Genomic DNA, 19,453 nt, shown 5'->3' with positions numbered 1-19,453 from the left:
CATGTTTTCTCTATTGTGGTCTCCACTTTATGGAGTGGCCTGCCCAAGTCTGTCAAGAAAGCCCCCACTCTTCTGGCTTTCCACAAAGTGTCTTTTCTACACAGGTAATAGGGTTGCATTGTATAAATGGTTTACAAACCTACTTGAATAAATGGTTAGGTCTCTCCTGCTGTATATAGATTCTCTCGATCTTGCTCAATTCTTGTTCAATCCTTAGTACAGTTCTTGTCACACATTGCTTTTGTCCATTATCCTCATCATCACCTGGTCAAAAGAACCCCCCCCCCCTTGGATCAGGGGAAAAGCCGGCAGGATCCAAATTTTTAACTATTCTTAAACTATATATCAGCATTTTCCATTACATTACTGGTCTCCCATCAGAGCTTCTTACAGTTGGAAGACACCCAGTCGGCCATCTCATTGACAACCGTTCTCTATCGAAAATAATAATAATAATAATAATTATTATTATTATTATTATTATTATTATTATTATTATTATTATTATTATTATTATTATTATTAATTAGATTTATTTCCCGCCACTCCCCGTAGGCTCATGGCGGGTCACAATAGTCTTATCCCCATTAAAATACCCCCAAAAAGACTTTAAGACTTCAAAAAATTGGGCTGTTGGGTTTATTAGCCAACTAAAATAACTGAAAAGTACCAAAGTAAATGCAGTAATGCAAACACAAATAGACACCCGAGTCGCTTCCAATCAAATATAATTGAAAATAACTCCTATTGATTGCAATGAAACTTTTAAAGAAGTTTCTATAGGATCACAGCTAAAGTATACAGGGCCACAGTCATTCATAAGCTGACCATTGTACCACAGTAAGCTATAGTGAATGGAAGACTTGTGTCAACTTCCTTTACACAGTGGAACCGGTTGAATGGCCTTGGACATGTCAAAATTATTTTAACCTATCCAGTCTTACAGACAATGACCGTTTATGAACTGGGAACTTCACTGCCCCACCCTCCTGTCAGGAGCACAGATCGGGGGTGGATGAGGTACACCAGGCTAAATGCTCCCCCATATGGGTGCAGGAACAGGTGGAGCAACCTGCCATGACTAAAGCTCCAGCCTGCAGCCCAGTATGAAACCTCCAGTGCATAAATGGTCAATGTGAGGATAAGATGTGGTACTATTCACAACTTTGAACTCTTTGAAAAGAAAACAGGAAATAAATAACATTGGGAGATGTTTTTCAGTGGTTATTGCATGTATCTGTGTATTTCAGCTCACTGATAAGATTTATTTGGTATGATTGATTGTGTGTCTTCTTTTGAGAGAGGGTTATATTTTTCCTTGTTCATATGAGTTTGAGAGGAGACAAGGGGGACAAGAAGCTTAAACATCAGTAGGGTCGCAAAACCAAAAAGAATCTGAAAGCAAAACTACACAAAGCTGCACGCTAAACACATAGGGGTTGTTCAATTATTAGATTCCTTTCTTCTTCATATGAGTTTGGCAAGGTTTATAATTTTTTGCAAACTAGGGTACAAAGTAGCTGGAATTTATACTGAAAGTAGGTTTTGTGACTGTAGCAGGCTTGGTGAGGAGGGCTCTTTAAGCCTCTCAAGGGTTTTTGAATGTTACTTGACCTGTCTCCATAGTACTAAGACCATTTTGATAACAAATGGATCAATACCTCCCTGTTTGTCTTGAAGAGTCTTAAGTGCTGTTGTTGTCCGCTTGCAGTTCTGACAAAGCAATTATTACTGTAAGAATGGTGGGCTTTATGTGTTGAGCATTTGCTACCCTCAGGTCACCCTTGCTTTTAAGGAAAACAGAAAATGTCACTTACTTTAGCAGCACTAACTAGAACCACTGTGGTTAAGGGTCTGTTAATAATTCCATTATATATTTTTTCCTGCTTTCATTTTAAAAAAAGAAAGAAAGAAAAGAATACCCTCTTGTACTTCAGCTTGTCAAGTGAGTTTTCTTTTTTACTTTCATACGAACAATAATTTCATCCCAAGTGAAATATGTGTGAGCTGGAACTGAACTTCTTTTTAATGTAGAAGAGCATCAGTCCTTTTAAAACACTCATTTCAAAAGTGAATTTGGGACATTTCTCTAAAACACGCCCCATGGAGCATTTCTGATATATTGTTATTTGAATAATTCATCCACGCATTTCAAAACAAATCTATAAAATTCTTCCAAAATGGTAGACCTGAACCCTATTGTAAGTGGTTCTAGTGGTGGGGAAATTTGTTGAACCAAAATATTCAAAATAGGAATGTAGCTTGCTTCTACCGAAGACATGAGCAATATCTACCCCAGGGGTAGTCAAACTGCGGCCCTCCAGATGTCCATGGACTACAATTCCCAGGAGCCCCCTGCCAGATCGCTGGCAGGGGGCTCCTGGGAATTGTAGTCCATGGACATCTGGAGGGCCGCAGTTTGACTACACCTGATCTACCCCCTGGAAAATAGGAAAGCAACACATTCTATACTGAATTGCCTTTCAGGCCACTGGCACATTTATTGCTGCACAAATAACTAGTGGACAGATAATTCATTTACAGTTATTTACCAATGCACTTTGTCATTTGCTTCTTGTGTTCAGGCAAGGGAACTGTGGGGCTCAGTCAGGATATGTGCCCTTTCCATTTGGTTTGTTCAAAAGTTATTGGTGGCATTAGGAGGCAAATAATACTTTATCAGATTTTGCAATGCCTGCCAATTGACCCTCATGGCAAGAAGATAATCAGAGTGGTGCAGCATTGTTCAGTAACATCATTAGATTTAGTGGCCTTGAGAAATAAAATTCAGAGAATACCAGGGCCTTCATTCCTTTCACTTGGCTAAATGGCAAGGCACGGCATTTATTGATATTTCAACTCTCCGCCGAGCCTCTTGTGGCGCAGAGTGGTAAGGCGGCAAATATGCTGTCTGAAGCCGTCTGCCCATGAGGCTGGGAGTTCGATCCCAGCAGCCGGTTCAAGGTTGACTCAGCCTTCCATCCTTCTGAGGTTTGTAAAATGAGTACCCAGCTTGCTGCTGGGGGGTAAACGGTCATGACTGGGGAAGGCATGGACAAACCACCCCATATTGAGTCTGCCATGAAAACGCTAGAGGGTGTCACCCCAAGGGTCAGACATGACCTGGTGCTTGCACAGGGGATACCTTTACCTTTACAACTCTCTGCCAATCATGATGGGTTATAAAAATCAAAACTACTAATAAAGTAAAAACAATTAAAATGTGATAAAGTCCAGTAATAGTTATAATTTCTGTAAAAGAAACAAAGGTGTCTCAAGCTGAGAAAAGGGGCTCAGCCTGGAAGAAATATAGTCTCTTTTTATGCTGTTGACTCACGACCACCACCACCACCATCAAGTTGATCTTCCCAAACGGGGAAAAATAGATCTGTTTTATATGTACAAAGCCAGCTGTTGAAATGCAGTCTAATTTCTCTTTTCCTTAATATGGTTTTCGATATGAACGTTGGGAATCCAAAATTATTGTGAGGAATGCACAAAGCTTGTCAAAGCTTTTTCTGACACACGTGGCAATGCACTGGTGATTTCGAGCAGGATATTAGCAGAAAGTGGTTGCCTCTGGAAGTACATATTTTAGAGGGTGGGCTCCAAATCAGATATCATTACATTAGAAAGACTAGTTGGAGCAGCACCTAACAGATTTTTCTTCGCCACCCAGCAAGCCCTTTGATTTAATGCATTAGTGCATTACTCACTATTATTATTGTTGTTGTTGTTGTTATTATTGTTGTTGTTGTTGTTATTATTATTATTTAGATTTGTATAACTGCTGCTCTTGGAGAACCAGCTTGCAGCAGTTTATAACATTTCAAATACAAATCAATACATTAAACCAGGGGTAGTCAACCTGTGGTCCTCCAGATGTTCATGGACTACAATTCCCATGAGCCCCTGCCAGTGTTTGCTGGAGGACCCCAGATTGACTACCCCTGCATTAAACCATTAAAATTCCCCATTAAAACCCCCCATAAAATAATACTCAATAATTTGACCACCGATATCCATCGCCAACAGGATTTCAATCAAGTAAAAAATCCACTTTTTCCAATGCCTCCGCTTAATAATTTGAGGCCGTTACCTTATTTATCTAATCTTGTTTTCCCAGAACATAGGAGATCATTTACTCTCTTACGATATAACATGCTCCCATCCGCTTTTAGGGAAGGCTTATTCAAAAAAATACCCATCTGTGATCGATTATGCATCTGCCAGGATGGGAGCATTGAGACATCTGAACATGTATTACTCCAATGTAGGCTATACGATCAATTCAGGGGAGAACTTATATCTTCCCTACAGAATAAGCCCAACTCAGAGGCAATCACAGACATGTTGTCAGACAAAAGCACAGAAATAACTTCTGTTGTGGCCAGATTTGCTTGGAGAGCAATCAAAACAAGGAAGAGCTGGTTGGATTCGGAGCAACTTAGGTAGAGATAGTCTCAGTTGCTTGAGATAATGCTTGTGAGTTTTAAAACCATAATGGTTCTTATAGCTGGAATGTTTTTATCTTTTATAATATTTAAGTTATCAATGATTCTTTTATCTTGTTAATGCCAGATGTTTTTATGTACCTTGTAATTTGACTACTGGTCTAGTACCGTAATAATAAAGAATTGACTTGACCACTGAGAAAGACCCCAAGAGGTCAAAACACGTTTCGTCCATTCTGTGTTGGTCTATTCCATGTGTAGTTAGAAATGTGATGTTTTTAATCTGTTGGACTAGTGCACTTTATGTAATAAATATCTGAAAATTTTAAATATTATTTTTGCAGCTCAACCTTTGGGTTCCTAACTTTTCTGGTTAAGTTGGGTTTTGGTTTCCCTTTCTGGTTTTGCATTTTGATATGACAGGTGAGTTGTAATAGTTAACAACTTCAGAAAATGGGTTAGCAACAGTCATTAAGCCCAGAAATTAATACAGGAATCCATTTATTTTCCAGAGTGGAGATTTAATTAAGCAAAATTGGTGGGAGTACAAATATTTAGTTACAGGGGAAGGAATTGCTATATCCATGAAACTAATCACATTGCTTGGACCACAATGAAACCATCAAGTCCTCTTTCACTTTGCCAAAAATTATTTCAGTTTACTAAACCAAGACTCCAGAAGCATTCAATACCAGGGATATTTCATGTGAGCCTTGAGAGTGCCTTCTCAGTAGATCATGGGTAATCTTCTCATTAGTGTGTTTTTGTTTCTAGGTGTGCCAATGCTATCTGTACAACCAAAGGGGAAGCAAAAGGGCTGTGCTGGCTGCAACCGCAAGATCAAAGACCGATATCTTCTGAAGGCTCTGGATAAGTATTGGCATGAGGATTGTTTAAAGTGTGCCTGCTGCGACTGTCGCCTGGGAGAGGTTGGATCAACACTTTACACGAAGGCAAATCTCATTCTCTGCCGCAGGGATTACCTGAGGTAAATGCGGATCTTTGCTGCAGGTTCTGCTTGTGCAACATCATGTTAACTACCACCTCTCTTTTTTCTAACTACTACTGTTACAATTATGCCTGTACTAGCTTCAAAGCCCATTCATAAGAATGGGCTTTGAAAGGGTCCTCCTCGTGAACTTCCCGTCCGCTTTCCAGGCCGCCAGGAAGCACTGAGGGCAAGAGGGGGTTGGGGTGGTGGGGGAGAGGGAGTGCTTCCTGGGGGCCTGGCAAGCACACCCAGGGCCTCAGCGAGGCCCTGGGTATGCTTTCCATGCCTTTGGGAAGCTCTCCCTGTCCTTCACCCCCCCATGGCCAGATGGCTTCACGGGGGCCTGGAAAGCACACCTGGGGCCACAGCGAGGCCTTTGGGAAGCGCTCCCTCCCCCCCACACAGCTGGATGGCTTCCTGGGGGCCTGGAAAGCATACCCGGGGCCTCTGCGAGGCCCCGGGTGTGCTTTCCAGACCTTTGGGAAGCGCTCCCTCTTCCCCACCCAACTCCCATGGCCAGGCCCTTACCTGAGGCCCTGCAAGTGGAGCGGCGGAGTCACAGACGTGCCTGGCTCTAACAGGTAGGCATGTCTGTGATGCAAGGGGTGAGGGCTTGGTGAGGGAGGGCAGGAGCTGTAGGGGCAGGGCCAGCTGGCTGCGCCCTGGAGAGGCCAGACCGTTCGTCCCTCACGGCTGTTTCAAAATTATTAAGAGGCACCAAATGGATAAGATGAAGAATACTTAAGGGCCAGTTGTATTTATGTGTAGTGTTGATTCTTGACATACATGTTATTTAATTTTAGTTTCTTGTATATCTTGATGCATCCTACACTTAGAATCATAGAATCATAGAGTTGGAAGGGGCCATACAGGCCATCTAGTCCAACCCCTTGCTCAACGCAGGATCAACCCAAAGCATCCTAAAGCATCCAAGAAAAGTGTGTATCCAACCTTTGCTTGAAGACTGCCAGTAAGGGGGACCTCACTACCTCCTTAGGCAGCCTATTCCACTGCTGAACTACTCTGACTGTGAATTTTTTTTCCTGATATCTAGCCTATGTCGTTGTACTTGAAGTTTAAACCCATTACTGCATGTCCTCTCCTCTGCAGCCAACAGAAACAGCATCCTGCCCTCCTCCAAGTGACAACCTTTCAAATACTTAAAGAGGGCTATCATGTCCCCTCTCAACCTCCTTTTCTCCAGGCTGAACATTCCCAAGTCCCTCAACCTATCTTCATAGGGCTTGGTCCCTTGGCCCCAGATCATCTTCGTCGCTCTCCTCTGTACCCTTTCAATTTTATCTACGTCCTTCTTGAAGTGAGGCCTCCAGAACTGCACACAGTACTCCAGGTGTGGTCTGACCAGTGCCGTATACAATGGGACTATGACATCTTGTGATTTTGATGTGATGCCCCTGTTGATACAGCCCAAAATGGCATTTGCCTTTTTAACCGCTGCATCACACTGCCTGCTCATGTTTAGTTTACAATCCACAAGTACCCCAAGGTCTCGTTCACACACAGTGTTACCTAGAAGTGTATCCCCCATCCAGTAGGCGTGCTTTTCATTTTTCTGACCCAGATACAGAACTTTACACTTATCTTTATTAAACTGCATCTTGTTCTCATTTGCCCATTTTTCCATTGTGTTCAGATCTCGTTGAACTCTGTCTCTATCTTCCGGAGTATTTGCCAGTCCTCCCAATTTGGTGTCATCTGCAAACTTGATGAGTAGTCCCTCCACCCCCTCATCTAGATCATTAATAAATATGTTAAAAAGTACCGGGCCGAGCACCGAACCCTGAGGTACCCCGCTACTCACCTCTCTCCAGTCTGATGAAACACCATTGACAACAACTCTTTGAGTGCGGTTCTCTAACCAATTCCCTATCCACCTAATGATCTGAAAATCCAGATTGCAGTCCTTCAATTTATCCATCAGAACATCATGGGGAACCTTGTCAAAAGCTTTACTAAAATCCAAGTAAATGACATCAACCAAATTTCCCCGATCCAGCAAACCTGTTACTTGGTCAAAAAAGGAAACTAGGTTGGTCTGGCAGGACCTGTTGGAGACAAATCCATGCTGACTTCCTTGGATCACCAAATTGTCCTCCAGATGTTTGCAGATCGCTCCCTTTAATATCTGCTCCATTATCTTCCCCACAACAGAGGTCAGACTCACTGGTCTGTAGTTTCCCGGGTCATCCTTCCTCCCTTTTTTGAAGATCGGAATAACGTTTGCTCTTTTCCAGTCCTCCGGGACATCTCCAGTCCTTAAAGAGGTTCCGAAGATGATGGAAGGGGCCATCATCTTTTTTCTTTTATTTTTACTATAAAAGATCCCCACACATTTCCAAGAGGGCTGTTAGGTATTTGACTACATTTGGGCTCTATCCTTGTCTCTTTACACAGGAATAAGAAAGTAATAAAGGGCTACTTAATAATTATATGAATGTAGAATCTCTCCTGGTAATGTGAAGTGAAAAACCAAGCCTCAAATATGTTTTTATGTTTCAGGATAAGGGGAATTCCCATAACTGCAGAACCTCCTTTTGGTCTTTTTACATTTCCTAGCTGTAAAAAGAGAAAGGGGTAAGCAGGATAAGGAGTATATAAGTCTTGATCCTGGGACAATCCAAATGAGTCTTAAAAAGTAGCTTTGGATAGTCATCTGGTGGTAAACCTGATATAATAATACAGAACTGAGGTATTTGAAACTGAATTCAGATTCTTTATTTGGAACACAAACGTGTAAGATGAAAGTTCCATATGTTATTCAAGGATGCAAGACTTGATCAATCAATATGCATCTAGCAACTAGAGGGAACATAATGAGTTTGTATTCATCCGTTATGTTATGCTGATTTACAGCAGATTGTTTCTGTCCTTTGAGAACATCAGATTTAATATTGGGAGTCTGGTGAGGCAGGAATAAATAGACTGGGTGGTAGTATTCCAGACTACAGGAAGGAAATAGTCTGAGAGATTAAAATTCTCTGTCATGAGAAGAATGTATTATCAAAACATGTTGGCATTTTGAAGATGGCAGAAATGAAAAACCTGTATAGAGCATTAACATTAAAGGACATAATTGGACTATGAAACTAGGATATATAATGAGTAGCTCTCATTGAAGCGTATAATGACGTGTTGGAATGCAAGTTCGTTAGGTAGTGTCTTTATCTAGATGGAGATCAAAGGTGGTTGGTTTGTATTTTCCTGTGAATCAGCAGGATATTTTCCTGTGAATCAGCAGGATATTGTATAGGAATCAGTTCTTCAACAGTATGCCATTGATTTGTCACTGAACAATTTTTAAATTATATGTGACATAATAATTTTAAAATCTCTAAAGACAAAATAATTATACCCAGTATTCAATGGTAACTTTTCCACCTCCCATATTGTGCTACAGTCATCTGTGCCCCCTGCTCCTGAGACTAATGCAAAGTTCCAAATGAGAAGGTTTCTGTGAGAGGAGAGAACCAGCAAAATTGCAGAAATTCTTACCAGGAGTAGAAAGGCCATTCAGGATCCAAATTGTTGTTTCTGTAAAGAATGGATCCATGATTAATTGTACAGCTAGTAATGTGGCTGTGTTAAACACAAACAACTACAATACCACTTGGCCATACCAAAACTAGAGTTTCCAAACTCAGCAATGATCATGGGAATCAAGACTGTAAAATGGCTGGGTAATCATCATTTAGAAATATTTTAGATCCAATGGTTAATGCTCATTGCAGTGGTCTGTATTAGATGGACTGAAAGAGATCTTTCAGTATTTTTATAGTAAGACAAAATCAAGATGACTGATTCAGTAAAATACTTCTCTGCAGGCAGGTTGTGTTTGTTTGTTTTAAATAGGGTAGTTTCTCAGGGATTCTTCAGGATTTTATCTTTCAGATATCTTCTGAGACTTGGTTCCAGGCAATGCAAAGCGGCTACTGTAGTTGAACCAGAGATTTGAATTGCTCTTGCTAAGGATGCATCCTATATGGTACAAGTGAAAAAGGATTCTTTAGCTCAGATCCCCTTGCTATTTCAGATGCATTTTTACTGTTTTTAAGTGTCAACATGCCCATATACAAGAGCTGCAGGTTTGCTGACACACAGGGTAGAAAATGTCATCACTCACACCAGCATGGAGAGATGAGGGCCAGTTCAAGTCCTAGATGGGGGAGACAACTAGAAACATCTGTGCTTGAATGGTTGTTCAGGATCCTTAAAAGCCACTGATATAAAAGTGTTCTAGAGATAAATAACCATCATGTAATTTGGAAGAGAGGTTATCCTTACATCAGAGTTTTTCGGTATTCTCATGTTTTCCTTTTATATCAAAGAACCATAGATTTGTATGGAATCAGCATGCTATCTAATCAAATATACTCCCCAAAAGAGGATCTTCTATCCACCAGCTTCTCCCAGCTACACCATCAGATACTTCCAGGTTTAGTGCTTCAGAGGTTTACATGAGCTCTCACCTGAAGGCAGGTGGAGGAGAGACACAGCAAGAAAGAACTTTTTGCGCTGTCCATGTAAGAAAAGATTTGCATGACTCCTGTCTAGTGGAATGACTGAGTTTCACACGTATCTGAAACTTGCACTCTTATTTTTATTTTCAGTTGTGCCCTGCCTTCCTCCCTAAAGGGGACCTAAGGCAACTTACACAATTTTCTTCTTCTCCCTCTCCTCCTTTTCCATGCTTGAGTAGTTTGAAAATTTCTTCTTAAATAGCAAATTAAATTTGTATATTTAACTGTGTGGACTGTCTTATGAAAGCTCTTCACTATTATGACTAATTGGAACCTTTGTCTGATGAGACTTAAGTTACTCACAGCCAGATCTTATTTCATTGCTTTCAAAAAGAATCTATCCCAGATATCTGTTCCTGGACTCTGCTCAGTAACATGTCAAAAGTTGTTAATAATTACTTGCTATTTCTCTTGGTGGTTGAAATTGCCATCAAGTTTATTTATTTATTCCTTAGATTTTTAGCCCACCACTCTCCGGAGACTTGTAATGGGGTACAATATGACTCCCCCCTAAAACATAACAAACAACAAAACAAAGATAAAAGAGGATAAAACAAGATTGGCAGTATAATCCCCCCGCAATCCATGTAGCCATCCACCTCCCAGAGTGTGGTACACTGGACGTTATTGCGTAACCTGGGGAGGGTCCCCCATAGTTTCTGACTGTGACTTCAATCAAAGACCTGGTGGAAGAGTTCAATTTTGCAGGTCCTGCAGAACTCTGATAGCTCCATTAGGGCCCTCAGCTCTCCCAGGAGCTCATTCCACCAGGTTGGGGCCAGGACCGAAAAGGCCCTGGCCTTGGTCAAGGGCAGGAATGCTTTTGGGGGGGCAGGGACTTCCAGTAGATTAGCGCAAAGTGCCCCGTGGGGGCATAAGTTGCAGCTGACATACGGCAACCCTGTAGGGTTTTCAAGGCAAGAGATGAACAGAGGTGGTTTTGCTATTGCTTGCCTCTGCATAGCAACCGTGGGCTTCCTTGATGATCTCCCATCCAAGTACTAACCACTGTGTGCCCTACCCCTATATCTGATGAGATCAGGCTAGCCTGGGCCATTATTTCTTTTAGGCTCCATTAAAAATAAACCAGAGCCTCTTGTGGCGCAGAGTGGTAAGGCAGCCGACATGCTGTCTGAAGCTATGTCCATGAGGCTGGGAGTTTGATCCCAGCAGCTGGCTCAAGGTTGACTCAGCCTTCCATCCTTCCGAGGTTGGTAAAATGAGTACCCAGCTTGCTGGGGGGTAAATGGTAATGATTGGGGAAGGCACTGGCAAACCACCCTGTATTGAGTCTGCCATGAAAACGCTAGAGGGCGTCACCCCAAGGGTCAGACATGACCCGGTGCTTGCACAGGGGATATCTTTACATTTAAAAATAAACCTCTAAAATCTTCCATCTAGAATGCGGATGCATACAAATGTCAGTTTTCTTTTTCCAAATGCATGTTTATAAAATGTGCTTTTGCACTCAAATATGTCAACAATCACTGGGAACCACATTAAGGTTGTTGTTAAGGGACTTCAGTGAGATTCAGCAAGCATGATGTTCCTTTCTACCAGCCTTGGGATACTTCAGTCCCATTCAACATCTGTGATGTTTTATTTCTGACTTAAAGTGAGAGAATGTGGGCAATAGCAGGGAAATGCAAAGCTCCATATTCTGATAGTACTTCTGATACCTGATAGGGCACTGGAACATCATATGCCAAGTAAGAGTTTAACTTCCGTCATAGGAAGTGACGCTCACAGCTTCTTGAATAGCATATTCTACATAAACCTTTAATGGAAAAATTAATAGTTGTGGTGCTAATATTCAATGGAACAAGAGAGTATCTTGTATGACAATTATTGATCTTGATGAACTTACAACATTTTGTATTTATAGTGTAGATCAAGGTGCAGTGAAGAAGGCAAGGTAGCAAACATAGCAGGAGTATAATAGGAGAAGCTGTTATGCCAAAGGTCAAGTGGAATCTGGGTCAACAAGGAGGAGTCGAGGTTTTCCATGGTAGTTTCTAGAATTTCTGCTAAGGGACTCAACTGGCAGTCCTTGTGAGTGGAGGACTCAGCCATCTCATGCTCTATGTCAGGGGTAGTCAAACTGCGGCCCTCCAGATGTCCGTGGACTACAATTCCCAGGAGCCCCTGCCAGCATTCGCTGGCAGGGGCTCCTGGGAATTGTAGTCCACGGACAACTGGAGGGCCGCAGTTTGACTACCCCTGCTCTATGTCTTCATCTTCTCGCAAACTGGACCAGTTGAGTTTAGTTGTTAGTTTAGCTGAGAGTTTTCTCTTGAGCACTGAAAGATTAATTCTGGTTTTACTAGATTTGGCACATACATTTGATTTTTCAGAGTCAATGTGAAGAACTACTATGGTCTGACTATTTAATTTTACTCTCCTATGCTTTCTAACAAATGATAGCCCAATGGAAGTCAGGTATTACAGAGTGTACTTTTCCAGATAGAAATGGTACACTTCAAAAATCAAGGACTTACTTTGCACAGACAGTAATCAAACGAGACACAGCAGATACTGTAAACACCTTTCATCCACAGGGATCATGGAGCACTTTACAAATTGTAACAGAATGTGCACAAAACTGCTGCTAAGGCCAGACTAAGGGGAAAGCTGCAACTTTATGGAACTGTGGAAGATAGGAAAGACAGAATGGTTTTTTTCAACTGGAACAAGGGTAGCGCCATATTTCTTGGCTAGTGAGACATGTTTTCCTAAGGATATATGGCCAACTATTATTGACTATCACTATGATGAGCTAGAGGGAAAATACAGGCAGCCTCACCAGATATCAGAAACTGCTTCTTGACCACTTTCCACATCTGCCACCTTAAAAGAAAGTACCAGGAAGTGAGGTAAATCACACCCCTGTAGGATAATGAGACCCAAAGGACAGCTAACATTCAACTTACAGGGGGTAGGAATTCTACTGAACTTTTGCAGGACTACTCTTTTGGCATCCCAAAAAATCCCTATTTATTTTTCAGTTTTGTCTTGTGAAAATCAAAACTGTCAGCTGACCTACAAGATATGAAACTGGTACTTGGCTGGTTTGCAGTGTAGAGTGTGGCGCTTGTTACTGCTGTGGCGTGGGCAGTTGGGATATTAGTACAGGTGTGTGGTAGTAAGTGGGAGAGGTGAAAAAGGGGGCAATTAAGGGATGGGTACTAGGGAGATCAGCCACGGGCTGGAGATTCCAGTGATTTGGAGATGTGGAAAATATGGCGGTAGGAAAAGGTAGACCAAAATAAGGAGTGACAGATACTGGAATGCTCACACCCCACCTAGCCTCTGGCCCATCCCAAAGCACAGCAGTGGTAAGGATAGAGGAAAAAATCTTTACTCCATCATCACCCCAGATAAGCTGGCTAGTTGCTTGGTAGTTGTGGTGGAGTAGCTTGGCTGAAGCTGAATCCAGCCTTCTGGTTGGGCTAGCACACTAAGAGCTTGGACTCCTCCTTGCTAATGGAGGCCCAGATTGCGAATGCCACTCGCCTGACATTTTTCCATCTACATCAGACATGACAACTTGCATCTTGATGCAACAGTCACCTCCAAGTTAGACCTGTATAACTCTATCTATGCAAGGCTTCCCTTAAGACTGACACTCCAACTGGTTCAAAATGCAGCAGCATGGGTTCTTATAGAAACCCAATGGAGGCAACACCTGCTCAGACACCAAGGGGAAACATAGAAAGAATGAAACCATCCAAAAAATGGAAACCCTTCTCAGTGACAGCGTTAATTGGTGGATGCATGTGATGATGATGTTAGCCATTCAGTAATGTCTGACTCTGGGTGATCCTATGGCTCAGCTCTCTCTACATCTTCCAATTGTGCGCTGCTTCTTTAAGTTGTATGTAATGCTCTGGCCAGTGTCCATAGGACATTCTAAAATGTTTTAATTGTTTTAGGACACTTTTAGTTTTATTTATGACTGTTTTACTGATTGATGCTATCAGCCCTGAGCTTCACAGGAAGGGTGAGTTAGAAAAAAATATTATTAGTTTCAATTTTTATGTGCCAGCTTCTGTTAGCTCATTCTAATTTTCCCTGTTAGAGTTACATAGCAGTCAATTTATGCTGCTCCTGCATTGAGCAGGGAGCTAGACTAGAAGGCATATATGGTTCCTTTCAACTCTATGATTTTATTCTATTCTAATTCAATTTTTGCCTATATAATATAAAACATAAATGACTTACAAATGGCCCATAATATATACCTGGCATAAAAATTCTGTAAAAGAAACACAGCAAGAGCACCAAAAGGGGCAGAGAGGCAAAAAAGCTTTGTAAGAATAATAAATACAAGAAAAAATGAAGGCCTATTTCTACATTCCTTAAGAAAGGCTGGGAAACTCTGAAACACTTTCCAAGGCAGGTGGTTTGTGTTTACGACTATTGACAGCAGACATCACTGAGCCAGAATAAGGAGAGTTGTGCCATCAATCTATTTATATGAAGAGAACACATTCATTTTGAAGTAAATGCTAGGTGTCTGTACAACACCAAAGTCTACATTCCGAATTTGGAACTCTGATAAAGTTTTTAAAATAATAGTCATTTTACACATTTAAAAAACTGCCAAAAATCAAACTACTTCTTCTAAAGCTTTTCCCAGCCCTCTGACCCATTCCCAGTGCTTATGCCAACCTCAAAGAGGTGAGAAGATATGGCACGTGGACACAGTAACAACTACAGCACCAGGCCTTAGGTACTTGCTCTGCAGTCTCGGTATAAACTCTGAACACTGCAAATGCTACCAGGGCAGCTTTGGGCATGGAACAGTACAGCAGAGCACGATACTGGGGAGTGGGCAGATTCCCTGGTTAGCACTGGCAGGCAGACTGGATCAACAGACATACAGACAAGGGTGAGTGGAAACTGCCCCAACAACTTCAGGCATATTGAATAACCAGAACTGAACTGTTAGCACTGACAATATTGCCCCCCATCTACTTTCCTTGAAAATATGGGATGAAGAAAAGTCATATGGCAACAAACAATAACAAAAACTAGCACTATGTATGGAGTAAAGTATTACTGTGTATGAACAGGTGGTGACAAGTTGACTCCAATCATAGATCAAAGCATTCGATGTTGTTTGATGTCATGGTTCACCTCAATTCCATTGTGGCAGACTCTTCAGATGATAAGGAATCCCTCTCTGGCCCTGATATTTCCAAAGCAAAGATCCATCCGAGCACTTCATAGTAGACCTGTGATCCTGCTACTGCAATCACTTGTAGACTCTGCCCCCAGTGAGCCAGTAGACCATTAACCATGAAGTAGGATACAATGAGTAGCCTGTGGTCTGCCTCTCTCCAGTCTTTCCCAGAAAGATGAGGTATAGTAACTCTTGAGAGGAGCCAAAACTTTAACAAGGTCATCAGAAACAGCAGGGATCCCAGATTCTTATATAAGCCTACGAAAGCTTTAAAACTTTCTTGGTTGAACAGTTACCAAAAAGCTTGCTGTTGTTGCCTTAGCTTATGCCGGCCAATGCCTGTTTTCTTCTCTGCGCTACCTTACTCCTTCCTTCCTTGTACCTGTCCAAACTCTTGCCTGTTTGCCTTTGCTCTTGCCACTTGCTTACCTGCCCTGATTCACGTCAGCCTACTGCACTCTGGAAGACCATTTGTTGCAAGTCTGTTGCAAAATAAGGCAGCAAATGGGAATTCCTAAAGATAATGAAGGGTTCCCCAGTCCATCTGTAGCAAGGTTAGGTGTGTTTCTATACTGAAATTCCTTCCTTGAAACTACTCTAAAGACCAATCAGACAAGAGAAGTAGGATCAATCCCTAGTATCTCCTGCCCACCAGCTGAGTAATGCTTTGAATGGTGTTATGAGCTGACTGTGTTATCCCTAAGCAGCACTATGAGTGCCATTCATCGTTGGTGTTAAATGTGGGCATGCCATGTCACAGTGTTACAATTAGAGCTGCAGCCCTGCTAGCATAAGGAGACTGGTAGACCTTCCCATAGAACATCTCTGTTTCTCTCCTTTTCCCTTCACACTATCCATAAAAGCTGAGCAGACATTTAAAACCCATTCTGCTGTACAGAATCTTCCACTGGAAGACACTGTTGTGTAATGTGCTGGAGATGAGTTAAATTACACTGTCTGCAACTTGAAAAAGCAAAGACTGTCCTAAAATACACTGAGGCTGTCTAGTAAGAGGATTCTTTGCACTCAAAAGACAGAAAGTGATGGCACTTGGTTTGTTAGTTGACTTTTTATTATTTCCTAAAGCCTTGTGATTAAGTGAAAAGCTTGCGTGGACTAAATCTCACAGTCGTTTGATGTTCTAACCTGCCTCTGGCACATTTAGACTTGCTGTTTTGCTACTGATAATTTTTTTAAATCTCCAAAGAGACCTCTGCCCTGTGCATGTGTGTTTGCATAGCATCTGTGAAACTCAAGTTTTGTATTAATGCCAGTTGGAGTAGCTACACCCCAGGTGTTTAGCATTTTGCACTAAATGTTAATACTGAGACCTGAAACCTCAGTCCTGTGATTGAATTTAAGCACTCTAAATTATATAACAACTTTATTCCCATTGTATATATCTTTTAAAAATGAAAACTTTGAAAAAGTGGAATGGAACTCTGGCATACCTGGGACCATATTGGTGTGATCCAAATGTCCTACATGTATGTATCCCTCAACCATAGGAGCATGGCCCTTTTGCATGTCAAGCATGCTAGCACATGTTTCAGCGTTTCAGATTTGGGCAACGCTGTACTTAAGAGCAATGAGAAATAAACAGGTATAGGTTTAAAGTTGAACATTTATTCAGAAAACTAGTGGCACACAAATATAAAAAGTACAAAGATCATTACATTCATACAAATAAACAATAAATAACCAATATATAAATCCTAACTATGCCTAGATTCTAGTTTACAGAAATTTAATAAAGGGAGGCAGGAAAGGTAAATCATATGAGCCTGTCCAGAAGATGAAGTCTGGGAAGATTTGCTAGAAGAGACAGATGAAGTGATAGAAGTGGGAGAGGAACCAGCTTGTGGTCTCCTGTGCTGAGTCCCTGGGGTAGTAATCACTGCTGGGGGAAGGTGGGGAGGCCGTGCTGCTGCCAGGGCTGGGCAGGGGCAAGGAGCCCTCTCAAACCCTTATCTTTCTCTTTCTTTTGTGCCCTCACTCCTCTCCATCTGCTGCTACCTTCCTCCCTCTCTTGTCCATTCATTCTTTAACTCAACCAACTCTGGCCCACCTCCTTACCCTACACCTGCCTTCTACCCCCTCTGCATTCTTCCCTTCTTTTCTCCCTCCTTGCAGATCTGTGTTCTTCATTCACACAACTCTCTCTGCCTATCCACCCTTTCTAGCGCCTGTTGTATTTACAATGGGCTTTAAATCTAATACATTTAATAAAACTTTGTTGGTCTTAAAAGGTAGCACTGGGCTTAAACTTTGTACATTATTCAGCAGCACATTGAAAATCTGAAAAGTGTTTTTCATGGCTACCTTTTCCCTCCTGCCTGCATAAGATAGCTGGGCCAGACAGAAGAGACCCATTCTGAAGTGTTAGGAAAAGACAGAGCATACCTAGTTTCAGAGAGTAGCCTTAGCATCTGAAGGCAACACAGACTGAAAAGAACTTGGAGATTTCAGTATAGTTTGCAATCACTAAGGGTAGAATTGCTTCATTTTTGAAATTATCCTCCCCAGGCTTCCAACCAGAAACCCAGAATGCAGCTGAAACACCTCTGTAGAACACCCAGAAAGGCTCTGCATTTGATTATTTCTTAATTTTGTCTCTCCTCAGGTTTGACATAAGAGTACAGCAGCTTAGTCTTGGGAGGCAGGGGAAGTGTCAATGCTCTGAGGCAGGGGTAGTCAAACTGCGGCCCTCCAGATGTCCATGGACTACAATTCCCAGAAGCCCCTGCCAGCATTTGCTGGCAGGGGCTTCTGGGAATTGTAGTCCATGGACATCTGGAGGGCCGCAGTTTGACTACCCCTGCTCTGAGGAGTCGCCTGTATTTCAAAACAGAGGAAGGACATCAAACAACAATCTGCCTAGGAATGTATATATTTACCTACATTCCCCCGCCCCTCCAAATTGATAGCAGTGTCTCAGCTAACTGATCTCTTTATAGTCCAAATACACAACAAGATCTGCTTGATATTTGAGGATGATGTGTGAACACTTATTTTTCTCAGGTTGATACTTTTATTCTTTGAACTATGTTTTCCTTCCAGAACTCTGTCTTACCAAACGGCTACAATATAACTTAGTTTATTATTCTTTTCAAATTGTAAACCCCATCAAAGGTACTTTAGCAATTGAAACCTCCATCCTTGAGACAATATTCTCCTGCACAGCTAATATCCACTTGATCAATCAATAAGATTTAAACCCTTTGCCTCTGGTCCAATCCTGTTTTGAGAAGCATTTTTATTTCCCTTATCTATCTACACCCTTTGGGTATAAAGATAACCTCATGGACCTCCAACAGTGGGTTTTGACTCATGGTTCCAGCACATCAGGTTCTAGCACATCAGTGCTTTTGGGCCAGGGGGAAAGGCCTCCCTCTGTACTCACACTGTCATGCCTGGCTGGAACTCTGGCCTGTCCTGGTGAGGACCCAATTGGAAGGTGCTTTGCACCTTCCAATTGGGCCTTCACCTGGACCGGCCCCTCCCACTCTCCTCCCACTTATCATTTATTTGTGTTTCATTCCAGGAAGACACATTGAAGGAAATATACTGTGTTAATTACTCTCAGCATTCCACAAATAAGGATACATCTGCCCATCAGTCTCCAATTCTGACATATTTATTTCCTTTGCTGTGTGAACACTAAGTATCTTGATAATGCTGTATGTCAGTTTACTGCTCACCCTTGACCTATATGTATGGACTAGTAATTTTCATATCATTGTATCTGATTTTGTGTGCATGCACACAAAAGCTTATAACTTAAAGCTTTGTTGGTCTTAAAGATGTCACTGGACTCAATCTTTGTTCTTTTACTTCAGACTCACATGACTCCCCACCTGCATCTACTAAATGACGAGTCATGGAGAATAGTGTTATTCACCCTACACTTGAAGGAAGGGGACCATTGTACCAAGCTACACAAGGATGCTGGGATAAACCCTATGGATTGTTCATCTGAAAGCATAATCATAATCTAAAGCAGATTCCATGATTTACAGCTGCTATGAAATTGCCTTGATTCACCTAGTATAGTTTACCAGTGAAACAAGCAGCCACTGTATGTAGCAGATTCTGTAGAATAGCAGATCACCATCAAATGGCATTCTGAAGGAGACCTGCTTTTTGATATGACTAAACTAAAAAGTGACCTCTTTTGAAGAAGGTAGGTAAATCTTCTTTAAGGATATTTAGCATAAATATGTCAGGGACAGAAAGGCAGGGAACACAAATGTGAGTTTGTGTCTCTTCATCAGAGTATAAAAAG

The 19,453-nt window shown here is 41.7% G+C and overlaps 1 protein-coding gene across 6 annotated transcripts in view; it reads left to right on the top strand.

Moving 5' to 3' along the window:
* LMO1 (LIM domain only 1) overlaps positions 1-19,453 on the top strand; it is a 119,947-nt gene that overhangs the window by 78,575 nt on the left and 21,919 nt on the right. For all 6 annotated transcript variants that reach the window (XM_077321711.1, XM_077321715.1, XM_077321710.1 and 3 more), the window contains exon 2: positions 5,229-5,442. In XM_077321711.1, the coding sequence (XP_077177826.1) occupies positions 5,229-5,442 (214 nt within the window). The remainder of the gene's footprint in view (positions 1-5,228; positions 5,443-19,453) is intronic.

The sequence above is a fragment of the Paroedura picta genome, chromosome 2 (genome assembly GCF_049243985.1).
Source record: "Paroedura picta isolate Pp20150507F chromosome 2, Ppicta_v3.0, whole genome shotgun sequence".
NCBI lineage: Eukaryota > Metazoa > Chordata > Lepidosauria > Squamata > Gekkonidae > Paroedura > Paroedura picta.
The sequence above is the reverse complement of the archived record's forward strand: the minus strand, read 5'-3'. Positions and strand labels throughout refer to the sequence as shown.